The sequence below is a fragment of the Branchiostoma belcheri genome, unplaced genomic scaffold, assembly GCF_001625305.1.
Source record: "Branchiostoma belcheri isolate BF01 breed outbred unplaced genomic scaffold, Haploidv18h27 scaffold24, whole genome shotgun sequence".
Lineage (NCBI taxonomy): Eukaryota > Metazoa > Chordata > Leptocardii > Amphioxiformes > Branchiostomatidae > Branchiostoma > Branchiostoma belcheri.
Window position 1 is genome coordinate 3,343,594 of NW_017803843.1, and position 21,890 is coordinate 3,365,483.

General features: G+C 42.2%; 1 protein-coding gene across 1 annotated transcript; it reads right to left on the minus strand.

Moving 5' to 3' along the window:
- Positions 1-695: 695 nt before the first annotated feature.
- LOC109471155 (methionine synthase-like) lies at positions 696-21,880 on the minus strand. The gene is made up of 31 exons (XM_019770422.1): positions 21,701-21,880; positions 20,652-20,851; positions 19,676-19,765; positions 19,089-19,158; positions 18,739-18,831; positions 18,301-18,407; positions 17,968-18,027; positions 17,695-17,789; positions 17,127-17,227; positions 16,832-16,893; positions 16,468-16,535; positions 16,037-16,229; positions 15,779-15,919; positions 15,233-15,418; positions 14,666-14,845; positions 14,264-14,380; positions 13,682-13,822; positions 13,290-13,379; positions 12,153-12,305; positions 11,545-11,661; positions 10,899-10,999; positions 10,484-10,672; positions 10,022-10,103; positions 9,695-9,793; positions 9,384-9,456; positions 9,044-9,199; positions 3,243-3,439; positions 2,835-3,035; positions 2,349-2,450; positions 2,021-2,224; positions 696-1,717 (listed from the first exon to the last, which is right to left on the minus strand). The coding sequence occupies exons 1-31, from the start codon at positions 21,753-21,755 to the stop codon at positions 1,631-1,633; spliced, it is 3,810 nt and encodes a 1,269-aa protein (XP_019625981.1). The 5' UTR covers positions 21,756-21,880; the 3' UTR covers positions 696-1,630.
- Between the last annotated feature and the right edge of the window lie 10 nt (positions 21,881-21,890).

Genomic DNA, 21,890 nt, shown 5'->3' on the forward strand with positions numbered 1-21,890 from the left:
CTCTGAGGGCTGTACAGGCATGAAGTATGGCCACCTGTTCTGCTGTACGCCAGGAACAGAGACAACCTGTATCCTGTAACCATGGCACCGAAGAAAAACTCACATATCCAGAAGAGTGGGGTGACCCGATGTGCAGGGATGTAAACGCGAACCGAAGCTTAGCCGCATTTCCCTACTTTAAAAAGCATCAGAACTGCAAATCATTCGGAGCACAAAAATTATTTGATCACAGTTACATATAAGCACATACAGTGTATCTACAGTAAGAAGATTAAAAAAGCCTTACATCATTTGATATTTTTGCATACTGATACTCCATAAACAGTAGTTTTTGATTGATGTACAAAACCCCAGTGGGACATTTCAGTTACAGTAAATGTTTCATTTCATAGTCCCCTGGGCTGTATGGCATTAAGCATGACATTAAACATACCCTTACAATAAAGGTCTTTCATTCATTCATTCATTATTCAGTCTGGTTAGCATTCTTTTGCACATCTGGGTCAAGTTTCCCTGTCCTCTTTTGTGTGGGTTTCAGTCTCTATTGTCATGCTCTGCACAGAGATGACTTACTACAGTGTAAGGTGTAACTAACCCATGCTTTTCACCATCAAATGTAAGTCAAACATTAAATTATATCTTCCTAGGGGAAAGGATTACTAAACAGAATAATGATCAAAATAAATGCCCATTCATAAATTTTGATCCTCCTTTTAATGTATTCACCAGAACATAAATAGTTCAGAGACAAGTGTAATACCTGTTATGTTCAACAGTTACACACAGTACCCACCAGTATATGTACATGTACATGAACAAACCCCACCACATGGTTATAGTGCCATTTTTGTAGCCTCCTAGCTGTTGTTAGGATGGAATATTGTAACATTTTCTTGATAGCCTGAAAACGATATAATCTTCCATCCCAACATCTGCTTGGACTTTACCACTTACATGTATGTACTGATGCATGTTTCCTTGTAAATATAGCAGCATGTTTGTTTAATAACAATAAATCAATCCAGAATTCTGAAAACCCAACACCACCCTTTCTACTTAACATCTACATCTATCTTCAGGAATTTAATTTCTATCCATGTTTTTCCAACATCATTTTCTCTCTTTTCATAACCAAATAAGCACATTTTACAGCTTTTCATTAATTTTGTACAAAAATCGTAATTCATCTGTATAAAAGATAGACAGTGACGAAGTATAGAAAGAGACAAACTGAAGGTGAACCTTCAGACCTACTTATAAACAAACATCATAAAGTTTTTAAAAGAAAAAGAACCACATTACACACTTGTGTCTAGCCAGAGTGAGATGTCATGCCAGCATGGTTCAGAACAAAAAGATGTGTCATCTATTGCTGTTGTCCCTCCTTACAAGTGAAGATATATCCTGGCTTTGGACTGTTGCATACATGTATTTTCATTGTATTACTTCTGTAGGGTATAATTGTTTCAACGGTGAACTGAAAACCTCCTTTCCACTCCTACTGCAAAATTAAGTCCCTGTAGAAATAAATGAATTTACAGTAGACTGGTTTTCCTTAAGAAGTACATTGTGTACTTGGTAATAAATCAGAACCCTGGTGGATCCCTTGCTTGTACCAGGTGTGTGTTAGTTAGTCTGTCTCATACGACAGGTTGGGTCCAAGCCACTTCTCCACAGTTGGTACTTCCATCTTCTTTCTTCTGGCATAGTCCTCAACCTGTGAAATGATAATGATATCATTACTTTTGACATCATCAAGGATAATAACACCAAAAGTTACAACAATTGGAGACGCTCTCTCATCATCTATTGACTTCATTGGTTCTTAGACACATTAGACTAAAGTCCTGCAAGAGAACAAGATAAAAACAGACTGATGGGAAGAAAACTTTCTTCTGACTACATTCACCCCCGAAATTCTGTGTACAAGGTACCCACTTTCCCTTCAGACTATGTGTTCTTGTTGATAAGAACCAACAAACACAATAACTTGCTGTGGCTGTGAGAGCAGCTGCCTGACCTGATCCTTGCCAATCTTGCCCACAGCGAAGTACACAGCCTTGGGATGTGCGAAGTAGAGGCCCGACACGGAGGCGGCGGGGTCCATGGCGAGGGACTCGGTCAGCACGATGCCGGTGGCCAGCTCGATGTCGGCGAGCTCCCACATGGTCAGCTTCTCCGTGTGGTCCGGCTGGGAGGGATAGCCTGGGGCAGGACGGATGCCCTGGAGAAAAACGGATCCAGCATAATATTTAGCTTACTAAAGAGCTAATCTGCCACTGCTTAAGCCAGCAAAAAAAAATATAACCCTGACTGCTTCATCTGCTTGGAGACTGCCTTCTACTGACCTCGTATCTGACCCTGTGCAGGTCGCTGGTCTCCAGGAGTTCCTCAGGTGAGTAACCCCAGAACTCTCTCCGCACACGCTCATGCAGCTCCTCCGCAAACGCCTGCAAACAGGGCAGGAGGCTGTTAACACCGGCAAAGAGCACAATTTGAAAACAGAATTTTTTAACCAGGTAAGGTGCACTCTGGTCATGTTTGACCTGTTTTACTACTAAAAGTATAGTGACGAGTAACTTTTCTGAATTGTACAACACAATACATATGGAGCCTCAGGCAGTGATTGCTATGTATGTACACTGTATGTCAAAATGTCACACGACCAGTATGGTGTAACATACCTACATGTACTAGTGACCTTACATTTTTTTTTTACTTGGTGGTCATTACGTAACGTAGCCGTTAGGTTGTGTATGGTTTGAACCACTCACGTGGGTTATGGGTTACATTGTAGCCCTGGCACAGTAAGTATAGAAAGTTAAAAGTCTTACCTCAGCCAGCCTGTCTGCCAGGGCCTTCACCATGATGACATTGTAGTCATCGTGATCAGCCTTGAACTTCTGGCACATGTCCTCCGCTCCAAACACCGAAACGGCAAACAGTCCGCAGTAGTCTCGTACCCTGGCCTCCTTAGGAGCGACGCAGTCCGACAGACACAGGTAAGGGTCCGTAACGCCAGGCTCCTTCTCAGCCTGGACAAGCGCAGGGAAAATACCAGTATGTTTTAAAAATGCCATGCTGAATGACAAGGAAGGAGACCTACATGTACAATGTATCAGTTCAAATCTGCAACAGGTGATTAAAAATGATACTCTTCATCTTATTCCATTTTTTTCTTATGTCACAATGTCTGACAAGGCAAAGGTACGGCTAAGTTTGTTTGCAGAAGAGTGCCCCACCTGCTGCCTGAGCCCGTAGAACGTGGCGAGCGGGATGCCCTCCCGCGGCAGACTGTCCTCGCGGAACACCTGGATGTCATCCCCGACGCTGCAGGCCGGCCAGAATCCGAGCAGACCCCGCGCCGTCAGCAGCTTCTCCGACATGATCTTCTTCAGCATCGCCTGAGCTTCGTTATACACCTTCTTTGCCTCCTCTCCTGCAGGGGAGAATTAATCAATCAATCAATCAATCAATCAATCAGTCAATATACTTTATTTTGACTGGAATGCTCTGTCGGCTCTTCCCAGAGGGCCAGTTGAAGGTTTAGGTTGTCACAGGAACATAGGAAATAGATAAATTACAGATATAATAAAACAAAGAAACACCAATCAGTTACATCTCAACATGCAGTCCAATCTTGATCCAGTATTATCTATCTATCAATCCGGAGTACATCAGGGTAGTCTGAACGGGGCTGATTTCCAAGAGAGCCCATGATAGGTAAACAGCTATTCCTCTTAGACCAGATGTTTTTGACAAGTGCAATGAACAGTGGACCACAACAGGTCTCATCCAAAGGACTGTGACCCTTTCCAGTAGCGAGCCAGCTGGGGAAAGTCCTTGCTTTCCTAGTTGTTGAATTTTTACCTTTGCTATTAAATGTTAATGCATTACGTCCCTCGATAGTAGTATTCAGGTTTTATAGCACTACAGGATGCTTTCTTTCATTTTTGTCTTTAATTTTCTGCAAAATTATGAGAACCAAGTAATCAAATTATTGGTATGGCCTTAAAGATAAGCTGAATTAAGGTACATGTATGAACCAACATGGATTAAGGTATGAACCAAGAAATACATAGAACACCTTAACATCCTGTACACTTTTTCACAGTGATTTTGATTTCTTTCCTGTAAATCTCACCAGAGAGCAGCAAAAGGTGTAAAAGGCAATACATGTAAGTAGTAAACAACCTGTTCAATATTACTATTCAAATTGGCAGATTCAGACAATCAATATACCAAACATACACTATGTATATGTATATCAATACAGCCTTGAGAGTACATGTACATTTTTCAAACAATGTTTAGTCACATTTAACAATAATGATTATAAGATTTTAATGCAGATTTCAACCTATATTCACTATCTTCAAAATTGCATATTTTCCTAAATATTGAAGATGGCAAAATTCACAGCTCAACAAACAAACAATACCATGCAAGTCTGCAAAATTTTAAGCAAATCATGACTACCGGGTATTGGTCATTATATGCAAATACCCGGCTTCAGACAATCAACACCATCATATAAATAAGACTACATCAAAACTGTTTGTCACACTGCATTACGGATCAGCTACAGTAACTGAAGCACATATCCTACATGCACAATGGTGACATGGGCAGCTCGTTTTATCTTCCTGGCAAGAAGATGCTGACTGAAGATATTCATTCTGGCTAGACTGAATGGTAAGTTTGGATAATCTTTATTTACATTATGTCACTTGTTATGTACATGTGTAAATTCATCACACAGGCAGGTGGTTTCTTCATAGCCCAAAACATTGCAGTTGTAAAGGCCACATCAGAGTGACTTTCCATCTTCTCTGAAGCACAATTATCAAAGTTAAACGTATCTACTTCATGTAACTTGCACTTATTTTCTGCAGGCCAGCCCTATGTTTCATAATGTCTTCAGTTCAGAATGTTTCTTTTTCACATATCCTTGTCACGTTTTTATGGTAAGACTTCAAGCTGCTTACTAGTATTATCTATATTGATTATGTGCTTTCGATTTAACATGAAAAAATGAGCTGGATGGCAAAACAGGTGTACACACCTTTACCAAGTTGCCACCCCAGACAATAAAACATCAAGACATTTATGATTTTAAAGATTAGATGACGTGTAAGCCTGATAGTTACATACATGTATTCATGACAGCATGTTAAAGCAATGACAATTCCACTTGCCATGAGCTTTCAAGTTGCTATGCTTCTCAGCCTAAAGAAACGTGACGGTGAGTGACTGTGTGTCATGTTACAATGGCTCACTCGGGTGGATTTATCCAACTCCTTGTTCTGTTTAGGTAGCAGGACAACATGACAAAAGAGCAGAGACACATGCTGATTGTCCTTCTCCTCATCCTGAAGGAAGTCCACATGCCAGAAGCCCAATGCAGCTGTTCAATATCCACAGGCTGCATATTTACACGTAACCCGAAATCATGGACACCAGTGACTCCTTGCTGCAACTGTGGGAGGCTGGGCCTATCCAGCGTTCCTCAAAGCCTCCCAAGAAACATCTCTTTTTTATATTTGACAAATAATAGAATAACCAGCTTTCCCCAGAACCTTCCAAATCCATCAGCAGCTTGATTTGAGCATTAACCAGATAACAAGCATTCCGTCTGATGTGTTATCAAATCTACCCCAGCTTGGATCTTTGAACATGAGAGAAAATGGGATAACTCACATTAAACCTGGTACATTCTCAAATCATGATAAGCTGTTCTACTTGGGCCTGTCTCGTAACAAGATAGTAGACCTCGGAACTTGTGCATTCTCCAATCTAACCAATCTCGATGGGATCACTTTGACTCACAACCAGATAACTTCTATCCACCCAGACATATTTTGTAATCTACCCAGGCTCTGTTCCTTGAGCCTGTCCTACAACAATATAACTTCCATCCAACCAGATACACTCACTTTCCTCCAACCAGCAATATCCAATGGCTGGTTAAAATCAGTGGACATAGACGACAACCAGATACCTGTCCTACCCCCGTCTGCTCATGACATTTTCTCGGCAATTCGATGGGTACTTATGGAGAAAAACCCCTGGCAGTGTGACTGTAGGATGGTTCCCTTCAGGCTGAAAATGACTGGATCTGCTTCATTTGAAAACCAGATAACTTGTGAACAACCTGCCAGCCTTTGTGGACAAAAGCTCATAAATATTAATCCTGAAAATCTGACTTGTGAAGAGACCACCATATCAAAACTGCCTCTTGATATTCATGCTTCGACCACCTCAACTTACCACTGGTACTTCAAAACCGATGATGGCTCAAAGCCACACCATATAGAAATAACAAAAGAAACCTCCACTACACCCCTTGTAGTTACTTCAGGCAGTTCCCATGAATCTATTCCTATTGTCGCAGTCTGTGGTCCAGTAGCTCTAGTTCTGATTGGCAGTATCATTCTCATCATTAGGTGCAAGGGGAGGACCAGGGAATCCTCCCTCAGGCCAAAAATCCCAATGCTGTTGTAATCAATACTCATGGCACAGCTACTGCAGGGGTCGAAATAGATTTTGGGGCCAACTTGCACTGGTGCAAATGAAAAGAAAAATACTTGCACCGGAAGAAAAATAGTTGCACCCTCCAAAAATACAGAAGTGATGGGAAACATCCGCTGGCAGCGACGTAGATAGTAACCTTCTGTTACTTACAAAAAATGAAGAAAAACTTCATGGATTCTGGTTTTGTTCCTTTCCACTCCAGTTCTTTATTAATTAATAAAAAAAAAAAATATTATTATTGGGTAATTCTACAGGTAGTAACAGTGGATAAAGCAAACTTGCACCATGGTGCAAGCAGGCAAAAAATTAGTTGCACGACACCAAATCTACTTGCACCAAGTTGCACACAGAGGGTTATTTCGACCCCTGTACTGTAATGGCCGATGGTGATGATCACTATGAAGATATTGACAACCATCATGATGAGACAGGGCAGGATCAGACTAAAAACTCAATCTCTGAAAGCTGGAAATCGTAAAACTAGAAAAAAGTAACAAGGTGTTAGCTGCATTGAAGCAAAACCCTATGTATGCTACAGAAATGGCCAGGGGTGATAATCACCAGTATGAAGATACATGTATTGACAACCTTCATGACCAGACTGGGCAGGGTAAGACTAAAACTCAATCTTTGAAAGCTGGAAATCTATTAAATAAGAAGAAGGTGTTAGCAGTAAATAAAAATCCTATGTATGCAGAACAACAAACTTCTATAGAAATGGCCAGTGGTGATGACCACCAGTATGAAGATATTGACAACCATCATGGTCAGACAGGGCAAGGCAAGTCTCAGGCCATCTATGAAACCAATACAAACACCACAGCTGCTGTGATACATGTAGCTAGTGGTCATGATAACAATGAATATATGAACCAACAAAACCAGACAGGGCAGGGTCAGTGTCCGGCCATCACTGATGCTGAACCCGACACAAAACCCACAGAAATAATTAGTGGTCATGATCAGACAAGGCAGGGCCCGTATCAGGCTGTTACTCAATCCTTGGATGTTAAAAATCCAACATACACCACAACTCCATCTGTTTCACAGCCACTACACAGCCTGTACACAGGTGTGGGACAAACTCTGTACATAGGTATGAGATCAGAACCAAACAGCACCAGATCTGCATGTGCAGGTCCAGGGAAACCTGTGGAAGAGAAGGTCCCAGCTGGACCCCCTCAAGATGAACCTCCCCTCCTACCCCCACACAGCAAATGTACTAGTGCCCAGCCTCCCCCACACAGTAAATGTACCTCATGTACTGATGCACTAATGTCAGGCAAGCCAGCAGACGCTTATGACAATGTGCACGTCTATGAAAATAACAACGTTGACTAGCATCTAGAAGGTCAAACACCCCTCAATTTTATTCATGTGATGTCCATGAAAAATTACTACTGTAATATATGTATCTGTGCCACTGCACATCTACTAGACATACTAGTAGTACATGCTATCAATCATTGATGTATTATATCCATCTAATAGCTGTAAAAGTTGGGGCAAAGCCTATTTGAAAGGCAGATGCTGATTGGATATATGCTGATTGGAGTTTTTTGGGAATGTAATAAGAGAAAAAAAAGAAAAAAATGAAAATTCCTTTGTGATGAGCACTGTACAATCATGATCAGCCAAAGCTCTGTTTATTCATTGACATTGATGTTTGTAGAACTGATAATTGTAACAGAAACTGATTTCTCAAAAATATGCTGCATGTTCATAGCAATCAAATCAACTTACAGGCAAAATGATATATAAATTTAGATGGTTTGGTGTTGCTGTTGTGGCTTTGAGAAACTCATTTGGCCTACACGTGTAATTTGCATTATTAATACTTGTGTAATTTGCATTGTTAAATACTTAAATGCTTGTGACTGATAGAGATGGACATTCATCCCAGGCAGAGACAACCAACAATTTGTCAGTAATTTAAACCACAAGAAAACTGGTTTAACCTGGTCCATGTGAAGGAACTACCTTAACACTGACTCTTAGTGTATGTACAATGTGTACTAGTACATTGTAAAAAAAAAGGAACCAGGATATACCAGATACATGCCAATGGTATTTCATTGCATACATGTACTTGGTGATGTTCCTATTAATATTCTGTAAAAATTGAATACAATTTAAAATTAACTGTTATCTTAGATCTAACAAAAAATATTTTTGACTCATTCAGCTTTATGTGACGAGATCCATTGGAAAAATGTTGATACAAACAGATGCATTGAAAGGATGTGTTGACAACTGCTTTGAATGGTTATTTTTTCTGAACTTATTTCCACGTGGAAGCACAGCCAGATGTAAGGTTAAAGCCCAAAATCAATTTTCACCACTTCTTACACTTTTCAGCCATGAAGCATATTATGTGCAATGTAAACTCAAACCTGGAGTGTGCATCATTATAAAGGAACCTCCTCACCGACAGTCTTGGTCTTGAAAAGCTTGGGGTAGCCTATTTGAAATTCTTCTACACTACCTGTACTTAAAGTAAGCTCCTTACCGACAGTTTTGTCCTTGAAGATCTTGGGGTAGCCCCGGTTGGGGTACTTCCCTCTGAGCTGCCACACATCGAAGAAGGGTTTCCAGTCAATGTAGTCTACCAGGCGGCTCAGGTCGTAGTCATCAAACACCATGGTTCCTGTGAAACTGGGTCGCACTGGGCAACACAATAAGGGTTATTCACATAACTATTACAAATGTATGTACCACATTGTTAATGAATTACATGTCAGTTTCCTATTTTAGTAAGAATAAGAACCTACATTCCCCTTGGTCAATGCATTATGCTTCGAGCTTAACTGAAGAAGAATGCATTTCCACTCATACTTATCCTTCATTACCTGCTTCATATGAGGCCCAGTCCACCTCCAGTTTCCTGGCCCTTGCCTTTTCAATAGGAAGGTATTTCCGGTCCTGAAAAAAAAAAAAACAGGCATGGTTTAATGTTATGTATGTATGTGCTCTCTACATGCAGCTTGCCTTTTGTACACAAAACCTACTGAAATTACAAACACACAAGAAATGGGAAAACAGAGCTCTGCAGTCAGCAACTAAATGAAAACTTAATGTAAGCAAAAAAAGTAATACAGTAAGTACAAAATTTGCTGTAATCAAGGATTGGGTGGAATCTATAGGGAAAATTGTTAAATACCTTAAGAGAGTCATAATGTTCTTCCCTTATTTCTTCGTACTCTTCAGCAACCTCTTCAGTTAAGTCCTCTTTCTGGTCTTCGTCCATTAAGGCAGAACACTGAGAACAACAGAGGGGTCAGTAACTATGAGTGTCACCTACATGTATGCTGGAACTACAGGCAGAAGTGGCTGCTTGATGAAAGACAAAGCTTTGTGCTGATTAAGTTTTGTTGAAAATGAACTATGAAAACATACAGCAACACAACACTCCTCAGATTAGGGACCATCATAGGATGTAGCACACAAAATCTGGTTGGTATTGCCCGATTAAGGCAGCTGAACTTACCACTACAACACTCTTGGAGGCATCCAGCACATGGATGACTGGCTCCTTGTACCGCGGTGCAATCTTAACTGCTGTGTGGGTCCTATAGGTGGACACACATTGAGTTACAATGTACATTTGTATCAGTAAGGAAAGAAATGGACATTGAGTTACCTGTTACTTACTTAGGCCTACTGTCCATCCTAGTACAATTTACGTTGAAGTTTACAAGTCAATATTGACAGTTCACACATACATTGTTGTGCAATGTATAAATAGACTTGACATCTACTTGCAATAAACTATCAAGTCATTAGGATCAGAACTACAAAGGTTGTGTATTTTCTTCCTTCTTACTGTAAGATGTAAGAAATTTATAAGGATCTGGTAGCCAAATGACTACTTCAGTTTGCTAAATGAAGGACCCCCCAGGAAACCTCGTCATCATATTTCACACAATATAACCCATGTCACATGACATACTTTGACGTGGTGGCTCCACCAATCAGCAGCGGGAGTTTCAGCCCCACCCTCTCCATCTCCTTGGCAACAAAAATCATCTCGTCCAGCGAGGGCGTGATCAGACCCGACAGCCCGATGATGTCTGCATTTTCCTCCACAGCCGTCTTCAAGATCTTCTCGCAGGGGGTCATGACCCCAAGGTCAATGACCCTGAGGAAAAAAAGATTTGGGTATTACAACTCATGAATTTTTTTTTTGTCCTTCAAGGGGAACGAAGTTGGGTCCAGAGACAGACAGCAACGTACGTGTAATGTAAGTTAACTTTTTTTACAAGGACAAGAACAAACATTTGCTGTGACATGTTTGATGCAGTGATCATAAACTCACAGTCTACAAACATTCCAGACTTCTAGCCAGCACTGTGAAGAGTTCTCACCTGTAGTTGTTACAGCCCAACACGACGCCGACAATGTTCTTCCCAATGTCGTGGACGTCTCCCTTCACCGTCGCCAGGACGATGGTCCCGGCGTACTTGGCCTACAGGAGAGAACAATCATTGCACACTGCACCAGGACTGTGTCAAACCATTCCGAATGTGAAACCTCCCCCCAGGAATCACTCCCAATGTTGACTAAAAGGAGTGTCATTTCAACAACATGTTGCCTCTGTGATCTTGCATGGATTAACATGGGTACACTATACACCTAGCTCCTCATTCAGTATTCTAGATGCCATTCAGATCCTCTTCCCTAGCAGAATAGTCTGACACAGGTTAATGGAAAAACAATTAGCATTTTGACATTCATTGAAAATATACATTTGTAAAATGTAGGTGGGCATTCCGATTGGCTCCAAGTGACACAATTTTGCAATAGTAACGAAAATCTGATTCAGAAGTTCGAACCCATTTACATGAGAACTATTAGATTTCTAGAATAGTGTAAGACGTCAGGATCAAGCATTTCTATGTGACAGGGCCAGATTATTCTGCAGCTGGAGCTAGAACAGGATAGATATACATGTATGGCTGCTATAGACCAGTCTATATGTGAGAAACAATAAAACAGGAGATGAAGCCTTACGTTCTCATCCCAGGTCCCTTCTGCCATCATCTGGTCCTTAATCTTGGCCTTCTCCTCCTCCATGTAAGGGATCAGGTGGGCCACGGCTTTCTTCATCACACGGGCTGATTTTATCACCTGACAGATGGGAGAAACAACATGATGGTTATATTAAACTCACTTGATTTCAATATTGTACACAAAGGTGGTGGGGTCGTGTGGCGCAGTCGGTAGCGCGTTCGGCTCACACCCGAGAGGTCGTGGGTTCGAACCCTGCCCATGTCACCGATCTTGTGCCCTTGGGAAAGGCACTTTACACGACTTTCCTCACTTCACTCAGGTGTAAATGAGTACCTAGCTTCGGCTAGGGACGTCCCTCGGATAGGACGTTAAATGGAGGTCCCGTGTTTGGGAGAGCCACACCCCACGCACGTTAAAGAACCCACCGCACTTATCGAAAAGAGTAGGGGACCTTCCCGGTGTGAGTGGTTCAAGCCTTACAGTCCAATCTCGGGGTTGACATCTTTGAAGAGGTGATAGTCACCTGTTATGTCAATCCTTCCACAAATGTGGTAAATCGTCATAAAATAAAGTAAAAAAAACTACAAGAGTAACAACAAGGTACAAACCTGCGGTAGGAACATCTTGCCAGCGCCGAACAGGTCCCCAACAATACTCATGCCCTTCATGAGGGGACCCTCAATCACATTGAGGGGACGGGGGTATCTCTCCAAGTTGGCCCTGGCTTCTTCTGTGTCCTCTACAACATACTTGTCTATACCCTGCAAAGAACCACAGGGGATCAATCAGTCAGTCAATCAATCAGTCAATTTTAGAGGGTATCTATCCATCTTGGAGGGGAAGAGGTGAAGGAGACAGAAGCCTTTGTGTACTTGGGTAGCGTGGTCGACCGGCAAGGGGGCACGGACAGAGATGTGTCAGCAAGGATAGGGAAGGCAAGGGCAGCGTTCCTCATGCTAAGGAAGGTCTGGGCTTCTAGAGGGATACAAAGAGCCACCAAACTTCGCATCTTCAACTCTAATGTCAAATCAGTCCTCCTGTATGGTTCAGAAACATGGAGAACAACAAGAGCCACACAGCACAGGTTACAGACTTTCATCAACACCTGTCTCAGACGAATCTTCAAGATAAGGTGGTGGGACAGAATCAGCAACCAGGAGCTGTGGGACAGAGCAGGTCAGAAACCCATCAGAGAACAGATTCTAAAGAGGAAGTGGTCCTGGATAGGACATACGCTTAGGAAAACCAACACTTGTATCACTCAGCAGGCCCTGACCTGGAATCCACAGGGTAAGAGGAAGAGGGGTAGACCCAAGAACAGCTGGAGAAGGGACACGGAGGAGGAGATGAGGAGCATCAGCACCAGCTAGCAGGACCTGAGAAAGAAGGCCCAGAGACGAGTACAGTGGAAGAACATCATCGGTGGCCTATGCCCTGGCAGGGGCAAAGGGCCTAAGTAAGTAAGTAAGTATGTATATATCTTGGCCCTGATTTCTAGATCTTCTGTGTCCTCCACTGCTCTCAACCCTGTAAACAATGACATAAAATGGAAACTACTCTGCAGTAGCACTCCTGGCTTAGGACAGAGACTTGGGGATGCCAAGACCTCACGGAGAAACACAAGATGGACAAAACAGACACATGGGCAGGGGCAGACAATAAAACATCAGCTGGTCTGGCCCACCTGCCACACCCCAATATCAAGGCAACTCAAGATGTGGTACAGTACACGTACATGTACTAACCTTTACTAAGGAATGTTCCAGTCTGTCCTCCACAGTCCGACATCTCCATTCCTCAGACTCCTGCTCCTTCTTAGCACCTTTCCCGTGGACCTGGAACAGGAGGGAACTCTCATAGTTAAACACATGTAAATGGTTTACATAACTTGTTTGATTATCAGAAAAGTTTATTCACAAAATTCTAAACTCCAACCTATATACCCAGTACACGTATATTGTAATTACATCAGTTTGGACTGTGCAATGCTCCCCTTTGTCAAGGAATAAGACTCCAAATAAAAATTTGGAAAAGTCCAAATCATTTTGTGTTATTTCAATTTATTATTCAAGTATGGCAAAACAAACGCCAGCTGCTATGTCTACCTGTGTAAACTGTGTGCAGTTGCTACATTTACCTGTGCGTAGGCCAGCATTTTCTCAGTGGCCTCAGGGTCCTTGTTCCAGATGAGGTCCTCACACAGTTTCAACAGCTCTTCATTGATGTCATCATACAGGGGCAGGTTTCCTGCATTCACAATGCCCATGTCCATACCAGCCTGGGGGGAAAATATTAATAAGCAATGAAAATACAGCAATGCCCTGATGTCAATTACTCACCCTCTTCATTCATTCATAAGGTGGCATTTCTAGTCTTTCCATCTTTGCCATCAGTATAGAGAGTCACTGACAAACCCAATGTAGTTACAATTTTTAATCTTTTTAACTAAGAAGGTAATATCCTGTATCCAGGCCAGTACAGGACACACTGTGCGTGTCCTGTCAGACTAAGATACAGATCCAGGCTATGATTGGTGCATACCTTGATGGCGTGGTACAGGAACACACTGTGCGTGTCCTGTATGATTGGTGCATACCTTGATGGCATGGTACAGGAACACACTGTGCATGTCCTGTATGATTGGTGCATACCTTGATGGCATGGTACAGGAACACACTGTGCATGTCCTGTACAGATCCAGGCTATGATTGGTGCATACCTTGATGGCGTGGTACAGGAACACACTGTGCATGGCCTCACGGATCCGCTCCATGCCTCGGAAGGAGAAGGACAGGTTGGACAGGCCTCCACTTACCCGACAGCCGGGTAAGGTTTTCTGTTAACAGGATCATAGAGAGCTCATGAGCACAACTGGTCTGCTTATAGCATAACATGATTAAGACGTGAGACATTTGCAAAGCCCACTGTGGGACTGCTGGGACACTTTGTGACAAGTACAAACACTGGACACCAAATTGGATTACTTTGCATCAGGAGTGAAGAAGACCAACACTAATTACAATTTTGGAAGGTCTATCAATTTTGGAAGATGAGAAATCTAACTTCAAGAGTCTTCTCCAGCACAGAAGAAAGTCCTTAACAAGACACCTGTCTACAATACCTTGATGATCCTTGTTGCTTCGATGAAGTTGATGGCGTACTCGTTGTGTTCGTCCATGCCCGTTGCTATGGTGAGGATGTTGGGGTCAAAGATGATGTCACAGGGGTTGAACCCGACCTTGTCCACCAGCAGACGATACGACCTTGTGCAGATCTTGACCTTGTGCTCAACATCTGTAGCCTGGGGACATGAGAACAGACATTATACCATCGGTTATAAAATGGCTCAAACTAGTCAGCTCCATGAACAAGTTGGACTAAGAACAAGTCATAAGGTGTGTTACACCAGCTGGCAGTTGGTCAGCTACAGTTGCTACAGACACATACATTTTGTAGATGAAGGTAAGAAATCCAGGTAGAACATGATACAAAATAAATCAAGCATTTGAACAAATTCTCTATTGTCAGAATTTCAGATAGCAATCACAACCCTTCATCTCATTTTCAGTCACTGATGACAGACAGTAGAAGCTGTATCTGAAACATCTGACTCTTCAGAGAATTTATCCAGTTGCCTGATTTATTTTGCATGACAACAGACAAAGACAGGAATCCACCCAGGCCTGACCTGTCCTGTCTCATCAAACGCCATGACGACCACAGCTGCACCGTATCTCTTGATGGTCCTGGCCTTCCTCAGGAAGTCCTCCTCCCCCTCCTTCAGACTGATGCTGTTGACGATACACTTCCCCTGGGCACACTTCAGCCCTGCCTCGATCACAGCAAAGTTAGACGAGTCGATACACAAAGGCACCTGTGACAGTGTGGAGAAGAAAGGCTTTGCTTATAGTTTTGGTTTAAGTTCAATCAGTCTAGAATACAACAAAAAGTCAAAATACAAGTACAATACTGGACAAATAACAGTACATTGTATTATCCTCATCCTTGCTGATCAGAAGGATAGAAATAGGAATTTTGTATTTACAGTAAGATTTGATTACTACCTCATCCGCTTCTTGATTACTACTACATTTCTTGTCAATTCTGTTTGTCTGTCTTTGTGTGTTTTTAACCTATGCAAAGGGGGTAAAGTTGCCACATCTGATTGCCTTGTCTTTGGTGACTAGACAAAAGTCTTTTTGCTCTTCCTGCGACCATATTGTTTGTTACTGACCTTGCAGATTTCAGGCTCTGTTGCGATGAGGTTGAGGAACCGTGCCATGGCAGCCTTGCCGTCCAGCATGCCCTCATCCATGTTGATGTCCAGAACCTGGGCCCCCATTTCCACCTGCAGCTTAGCTACACTCAGGGCTTTCTGTGGCGGGAGGGGATATGTGGACATAAACATCTTAGGTACTCCATTTTCTCCAACATCATAGAATCAAATCTGAGATATTTCCAAACCATCCCAGGGAAAGGAGGAGGTACACACCTCATAGTCCCCTTTCTGGATCATCTTGTTGAACGCCCTGGAGCCTGCCACGTTACACCTCTCTCCAATGTTCACAAACAATGTGTGCGGACCAACATACATGGGTTCAAGTCCCGAGAGCAGCATGTGCCCCTCGTGCAGTACGGAGGGGACTTTCCTGGGTCTGAATGGGCGTACAGCCTCTGCAATGGCTCTGTGAAGGGAAAAGTCACATGTCAATCAGTGATGTTTGCTAACAACATTTTATTTGGATACTTGGTTACTACCTCTATTTCTGCATGGCACATGTTAGGTTTTTAGGTGGTTTCACTAAGTTTTATTGAGTATCGCAGCAAGTTGTGGTGCCCAAAAGTTATCAGGGTCCATCCTGGAGTGATTGGATCAAACCTTATTGTTCTCTAATGCAGCCTGTAACTACAAACAAAGCTCACTTGATGTGTGCAGGGGTTGTTCCACAGCAGCCTCCAACCAGGTTTAACAGGCCGTCCTTAGCAAACACCTGGGGCAGGGTGGGAGAGAACAAACACTCATACTGAGTCTGCTTCCTTTTCCACAAAATGCCTGAATGAAATAAATGTTTTCACTGATCAAAAAATCAAGCTTTATGTATATTCTAGGTCAACTCTCAAAAATCTCATAACTCTGTTGTGTACCCTAAGACTGCCTCATTATATATACTAGTAGGTTAATACTGTAACAGCTATGTAAACCACATGATGAGAACACTCACCCATGAAATGTTCTGTATAGCACAATTCACACAATGTATAATGTTTTTTGAAAAGAGAAACTCACTCGTAAATGTTCTGCCATTATTTCTGGAGTCTCATCATAGCCTCCTAAAGCATTTGGTAAACCTGTACACCAAGAAAACACAAGGTTGTAAAAAATCATTTTTAAAATACTGTTGCCCTTTATTTAATCTGTCTATCATTAGTCAATTGCTTTTTTCAATATGATATAAAACTTTACTGTAATATGCAGTACCCATGAATCAAACAATAAAAGGGCAAAAGCCTGTCATACAGGCGTAAAGATGACACGATAAAGGTCAAGCTTATGATATCAAGATTTTTTTCCTTCCACCTACCAGCATTTGGGTAACAGAGTACGTAGGATGTCGTGTTCTTGCCGATGGCTTCTATAAACGGTCTCATTTCTGTGGCTCCTAAGGCACAGTTCAGGCCAAGACTGGGGGGACAACAACAATAACTCAAGAATTTTAGTAATAATGCATTCATTTGCAAACTCACATCTGAGGGCTAAGATAATATAATGTGAAGAGAGCTAAAAAAATGTCCATTCCATAGATCTATCTCATTATTGGGGGGGGGGGGTAACTTCTTTTTTGGAGGCAGTGACTAATGCTGTGAATACAATGTATTCACAAGATATTTGTGTAGGCATACTATTGCACAATAGTATACACCATATTCTTAACATTCCAGTATATAATATAGATAATTATGTTCTGCTGACATTCTATTATACTACTAGTATATCTTATGTTGTGCAGCCAAAATGTTTTCTGTGCACCTTAATTTTTAGGTTAGGCAGACCAGTACACCTACATGTATTCTCAAAATTGCATTACGAACAATGTTTGAAACTACTGTTCACTTAGGCTAACATATTGACCATCAAGTGTGACTAGTTACCACATGGGTTCTGCCTGCGACACACTGATGACAAAGGCCTCCGAGGTCTGTCCTGATAACGTTCTACCACTTCTATCTACTATTGTTCCTGATACCTGAAACAAACAAACATACATATATACAAATAGAATGAAAAAAAATGAACTGTATATCTTGATCAAGTTTGACATGCAGAGCTAGAAAGTTACCCTCACTCTGGTCACAAGAAGAATGACAATCATTGGGTGCATCAATGAGTCTGGTCTTGTTGTTGTTGGCCAGACTGGTACTTACAAATATAGGTACTGGCTTGTATTCCTCTTCAAACAGCTGGGACAGGGCAAATAGGGCTGCCTGAAACATGAGGAGTACAAACAAAACATCAGTTTATGTAAATAAATTGGCAGTATGAAGTACAACAAAGTTAAATCTGTCCTACTGAGCACCTCTGCATAAGGACCACTTATAATTACGGCCACTTTTACTGGTCTCTTACATCATTTTCCCCTGAATTGGAAGAGCACTTGTTATCACCATTATGGACATAAAATTCTATTCAGACCCTTACTTACTACTGTCCTAAAATTTCACCACAAATGAATTACATTACAGCAGCAGTTACTGCACCTTGGAATTGGCTGTGTCAAAGATGGTTTCCACCATGAGTACATCACACCCTCCATCCAGTAATCCCTTGGCCTGCTCAGCATAGGCATCTACCAACTCATCCCAGGCTGGAGGGGGGACAGGAATACATGAACCAATGGGCAGAGATGTATCTACTGAAAGACTAGTTTTCCACTGGTTGCAGAAAGGCAGATACATGTACAAACTATGCACAGAAAACAGTGCACATTACACACATGCAACAGGAAAGGGTTGCAGAGTTTAGGGCACTGTACAATGTAACGTTAATTGTCACAAAGACCTAGTAAGGGACTTTCCCTGGTACAATGAATCTGTAAATACTGTATAGTGTCTCTTCTCTGTCACCACTAGTGGAAGATTAGCTATTTAGTGAGATAAACTGGATTTTGAGATCACTTTCATTTTCTAAGTACTTACTGATGTTCCTGAGCCCAGGGTCCTCCACTGAAGGTGAGATGGAGAGGGTTCTGTTGGTGGGACCCAGCGCACCCACAACATACCTCTGTATACCTGCGGGGAAGACAGCATTACGGGATTGTCAATTATACTACAGTAATGATGGTACAGTAGTACAGTGGCACAATGGCCTACATGTATATACAAAGGTACATAGCTATAGGGTGTTCACCTTGCTGAAATGTGTGGGAAGGATTTTCACCATGACACTTATAAAACAGAAAGAGGTTGATATGCATCTAATATGCAGAAGTTTTTCCATGGGTCTGAACTCCACCCAGATAATATGTTCAGCTGTCATGCCATCCCACCTGTGTCTGCTGTGACTTTGTCTGCAGCTTTCTTGGCCAGTTCTGCCGACTCCTTGTTCAGTCTGTACACCTGGGGATTCATGGGCAGGTCAGGCATGTATATAGCCAGGCTGTGTGGACCAATTACAACCCTCCATTACCAATGCTTTTTGAGCCATAAAGCTATGCATTAATAATCAGCCATTAATACATGCTAGTAGTTCTGGTAGGTGTGATGGAATTTCAACTTTTAACTATGTCACTATTGTCAGCATTAGTTTGAACTATACATGGCTATCATTAACCCTTAATTGTATACCATATTAAAGGGGGGGTTAAAGTAGTTCCATTGACTTAAAGCATAATTTCACATCTTGGGTTGGCACTTTTGTTAGCTAATCACATTCATTTCAATGTCCCCTATAATGAAAAAAATGTATGACAGCAATATACAACAACATAGAGGGAAATGTGTTATGCTAAGTAACTTTACTGCACCTTTGCTAAGAAGTGGAAATATCACTATCAGGCTAAACGCTAAACTAATTTCCCAACTCCAAAAGCCCAAGTGTTAGGTGTTTACTGTAGGAACAGAGGGAAGACTGTACCAGTTCTTCCATGCCATAATCAGCCTGGGCGATCCTGGTCCCACTGAAGGTGTTCGTCTCAGCAAAGTCTGCACCAGCCTCTAAATATGCCTGGACGGGCACAGCAACACCAGCTGTTATTACAAATCCTGTATGTGTAAATTCATCTTGTTTAACGATTTACATATTGTACCATCTAAGTTATATAATAATAATAATATAATAATAATATACTGTTCTTGGTGGCAAATGAATACAGTTCTATAAACTGGTATCAAACTGTCATTGGCACACCAAATCAGTGTGTGACATCGATAGTCTTAAAAGTTCCGTTCCATCGTGCCTTGTCTGCTGCCTGTTCCCGCAGCCATTTCAGCATGTAGGGCGCCGTCTGGACATTCTGATGGAAGTACAGCTTCACATCATCGACCAGGCAGTCGAGAAGGCCTCCACGGGGCCTACCTCTCCTAGGTGTGAGTTTCTTACTAAAGGCGATGTTAAGTGCCTTTTGAGCAGGTGAATCAAGAGGCATGCGTAATATATGTCCAAAGAGTGTCCACCTACGTCGATGTACTTCGTTGTGCAGCGGTGAAGCCTTACACTTCTTATAGAGTTTGCTGTTAGAGATGTAGTTGGGGTAGTAATAGCCGGCTAAGCGTCGTAGCTGCTTGCGATGCCATCTGTCTATCTTGCTAGCTACCTGTTCCGTTAAACCCAGTTCCGGCATTATACAGTAGGACAGGAAGAACATACACGTGGAACAGCTTTAGCTTCAGCTCCAGAGAGACAGCTTTTGCTCCCCACATGTGCCACATGTTCTTCATTGCAAGGTTGGCCAGCTGGATTCTGCCTTCGATGTCATCTGCTATGCCAAGACGTGAACCTACCGACTTTGCCTTTCTCCACACTTCCTCCTTACGGTCCTTTCTCCAGCAGATGTGTACCCGCTCTAAGTTATTATAACTGCTGAAATGAGTAGAAGAGCATGTGGGCCCACCTTGTGGATGTCGTACACGATGTTGGGCTGTGTGAGGCTCAGCAGGTCGTTGTTCCCCTTCAGGAGTTTGGGCCAGTCCTTAAACTCCTCACCACGGTAACCATCCTCCTCCAGATGGTACCCCTGGATCATGGTACCCATCCCTCCGTCAAGGATCATGATCCGCTCCCGCAGAGTGGCAGCAATCTTAGCCGCTACCTCTGTGGGACGGACACAAATTATTAGTGCTGGGACAAGTACAAAACACAACTTGGAGATCAGGAAGGCTGAGGATAAACAAAAAATTAAAATCAACATTATATATATTATAAAGTACATTTTGGGGAGGGGGCAATAGTTGGTACTAAACAGCAGTGTGTACAGGCTTTTCATATGACATCACTTGGGTCATGTTGGATCACAGTATGTCTGATAAACATGGCTACAGGGTATTCAAATTAGAATTACTCAGTACTAAAACATCAATAAGATGCCTATATTGAATATTAATCAAACATTGATATTGATTCATTGAATAGTTGTTGTTTTTTTGGTACAGGTACTTGAATTTCAGGTATAAAACTTGCCGTGGCGCCGTGACAACCTTTCAATCGGGGGTTAGACAACGTCAGACAATCAATTGAAGTATGATCTATTAAAGTTTGAAGAAAAGATCGTACCTTTGTGTTATACTTTCTACTGTAGGATGTGATAAGAAAAAATTGGTCGAACGACCGCCTGACATTTGTTCTTTTTATTCACATGCTTATCCCTGTTATCAAACGGGGAGTGAACGAGCATAGCGCAACTGCGAAAACATTGCATAAGGCTCATCAAAGGGAAAAACTTCACTGTCGACTGTCATATATGTGGATAGCATTCATGATGAAAACGCATTTAATAACTAAAAGCATGTATTCGGTGACCAGCTCAGACGACATCAGTTTATAGCCCGTGCGCGTGCGAACCCCTTTTGACATTCGCGCGCATCACATGTACACAAAACCAGCCGGCCGGCTTTTCGCTTTCACGGGACATGATGGAATTTTCCGATCGCGCGACAGTCTCACCTGGGTCGCGGTACTCCGACCAACTGGACGCTGCGGAGTCTGACGCAGGAGGCATGTTCCTGGCGTGAAATTTCCGTGACAGTAGGGATAAAGTACGTTTTCCTGAGTTTAGCAGACGCAACGTGATGTTACCCTACAGCAGACAGCGTTACTGCGAGTGGGAAGGATGGTAGGTTTCGCGGACAATTTA

Coding starts and splice junctions, on each gene's coding strand:
- LOC109471155 (XM_019770422.1), bottom strand. CDS start 21,755: ATGCCTCCTGCGTCAGACTCCGCAGCGTCCAGTTGGTCGGAGTACCGC. Junction 15,419..15,778: donor CAGAGCCTGAAATCTGCAAG/GTCAGTAACAAA, acceptor ACACTGTCACAG/GTGCCTTTGTGTATCGACTC. Junction 14,381..14,665: donor AAGCAACAAGGATCATCAAG/GTATTGTAGACA, acceptor TCCTGTTAACAG/AAAACCTTACCCGGCTGTCG.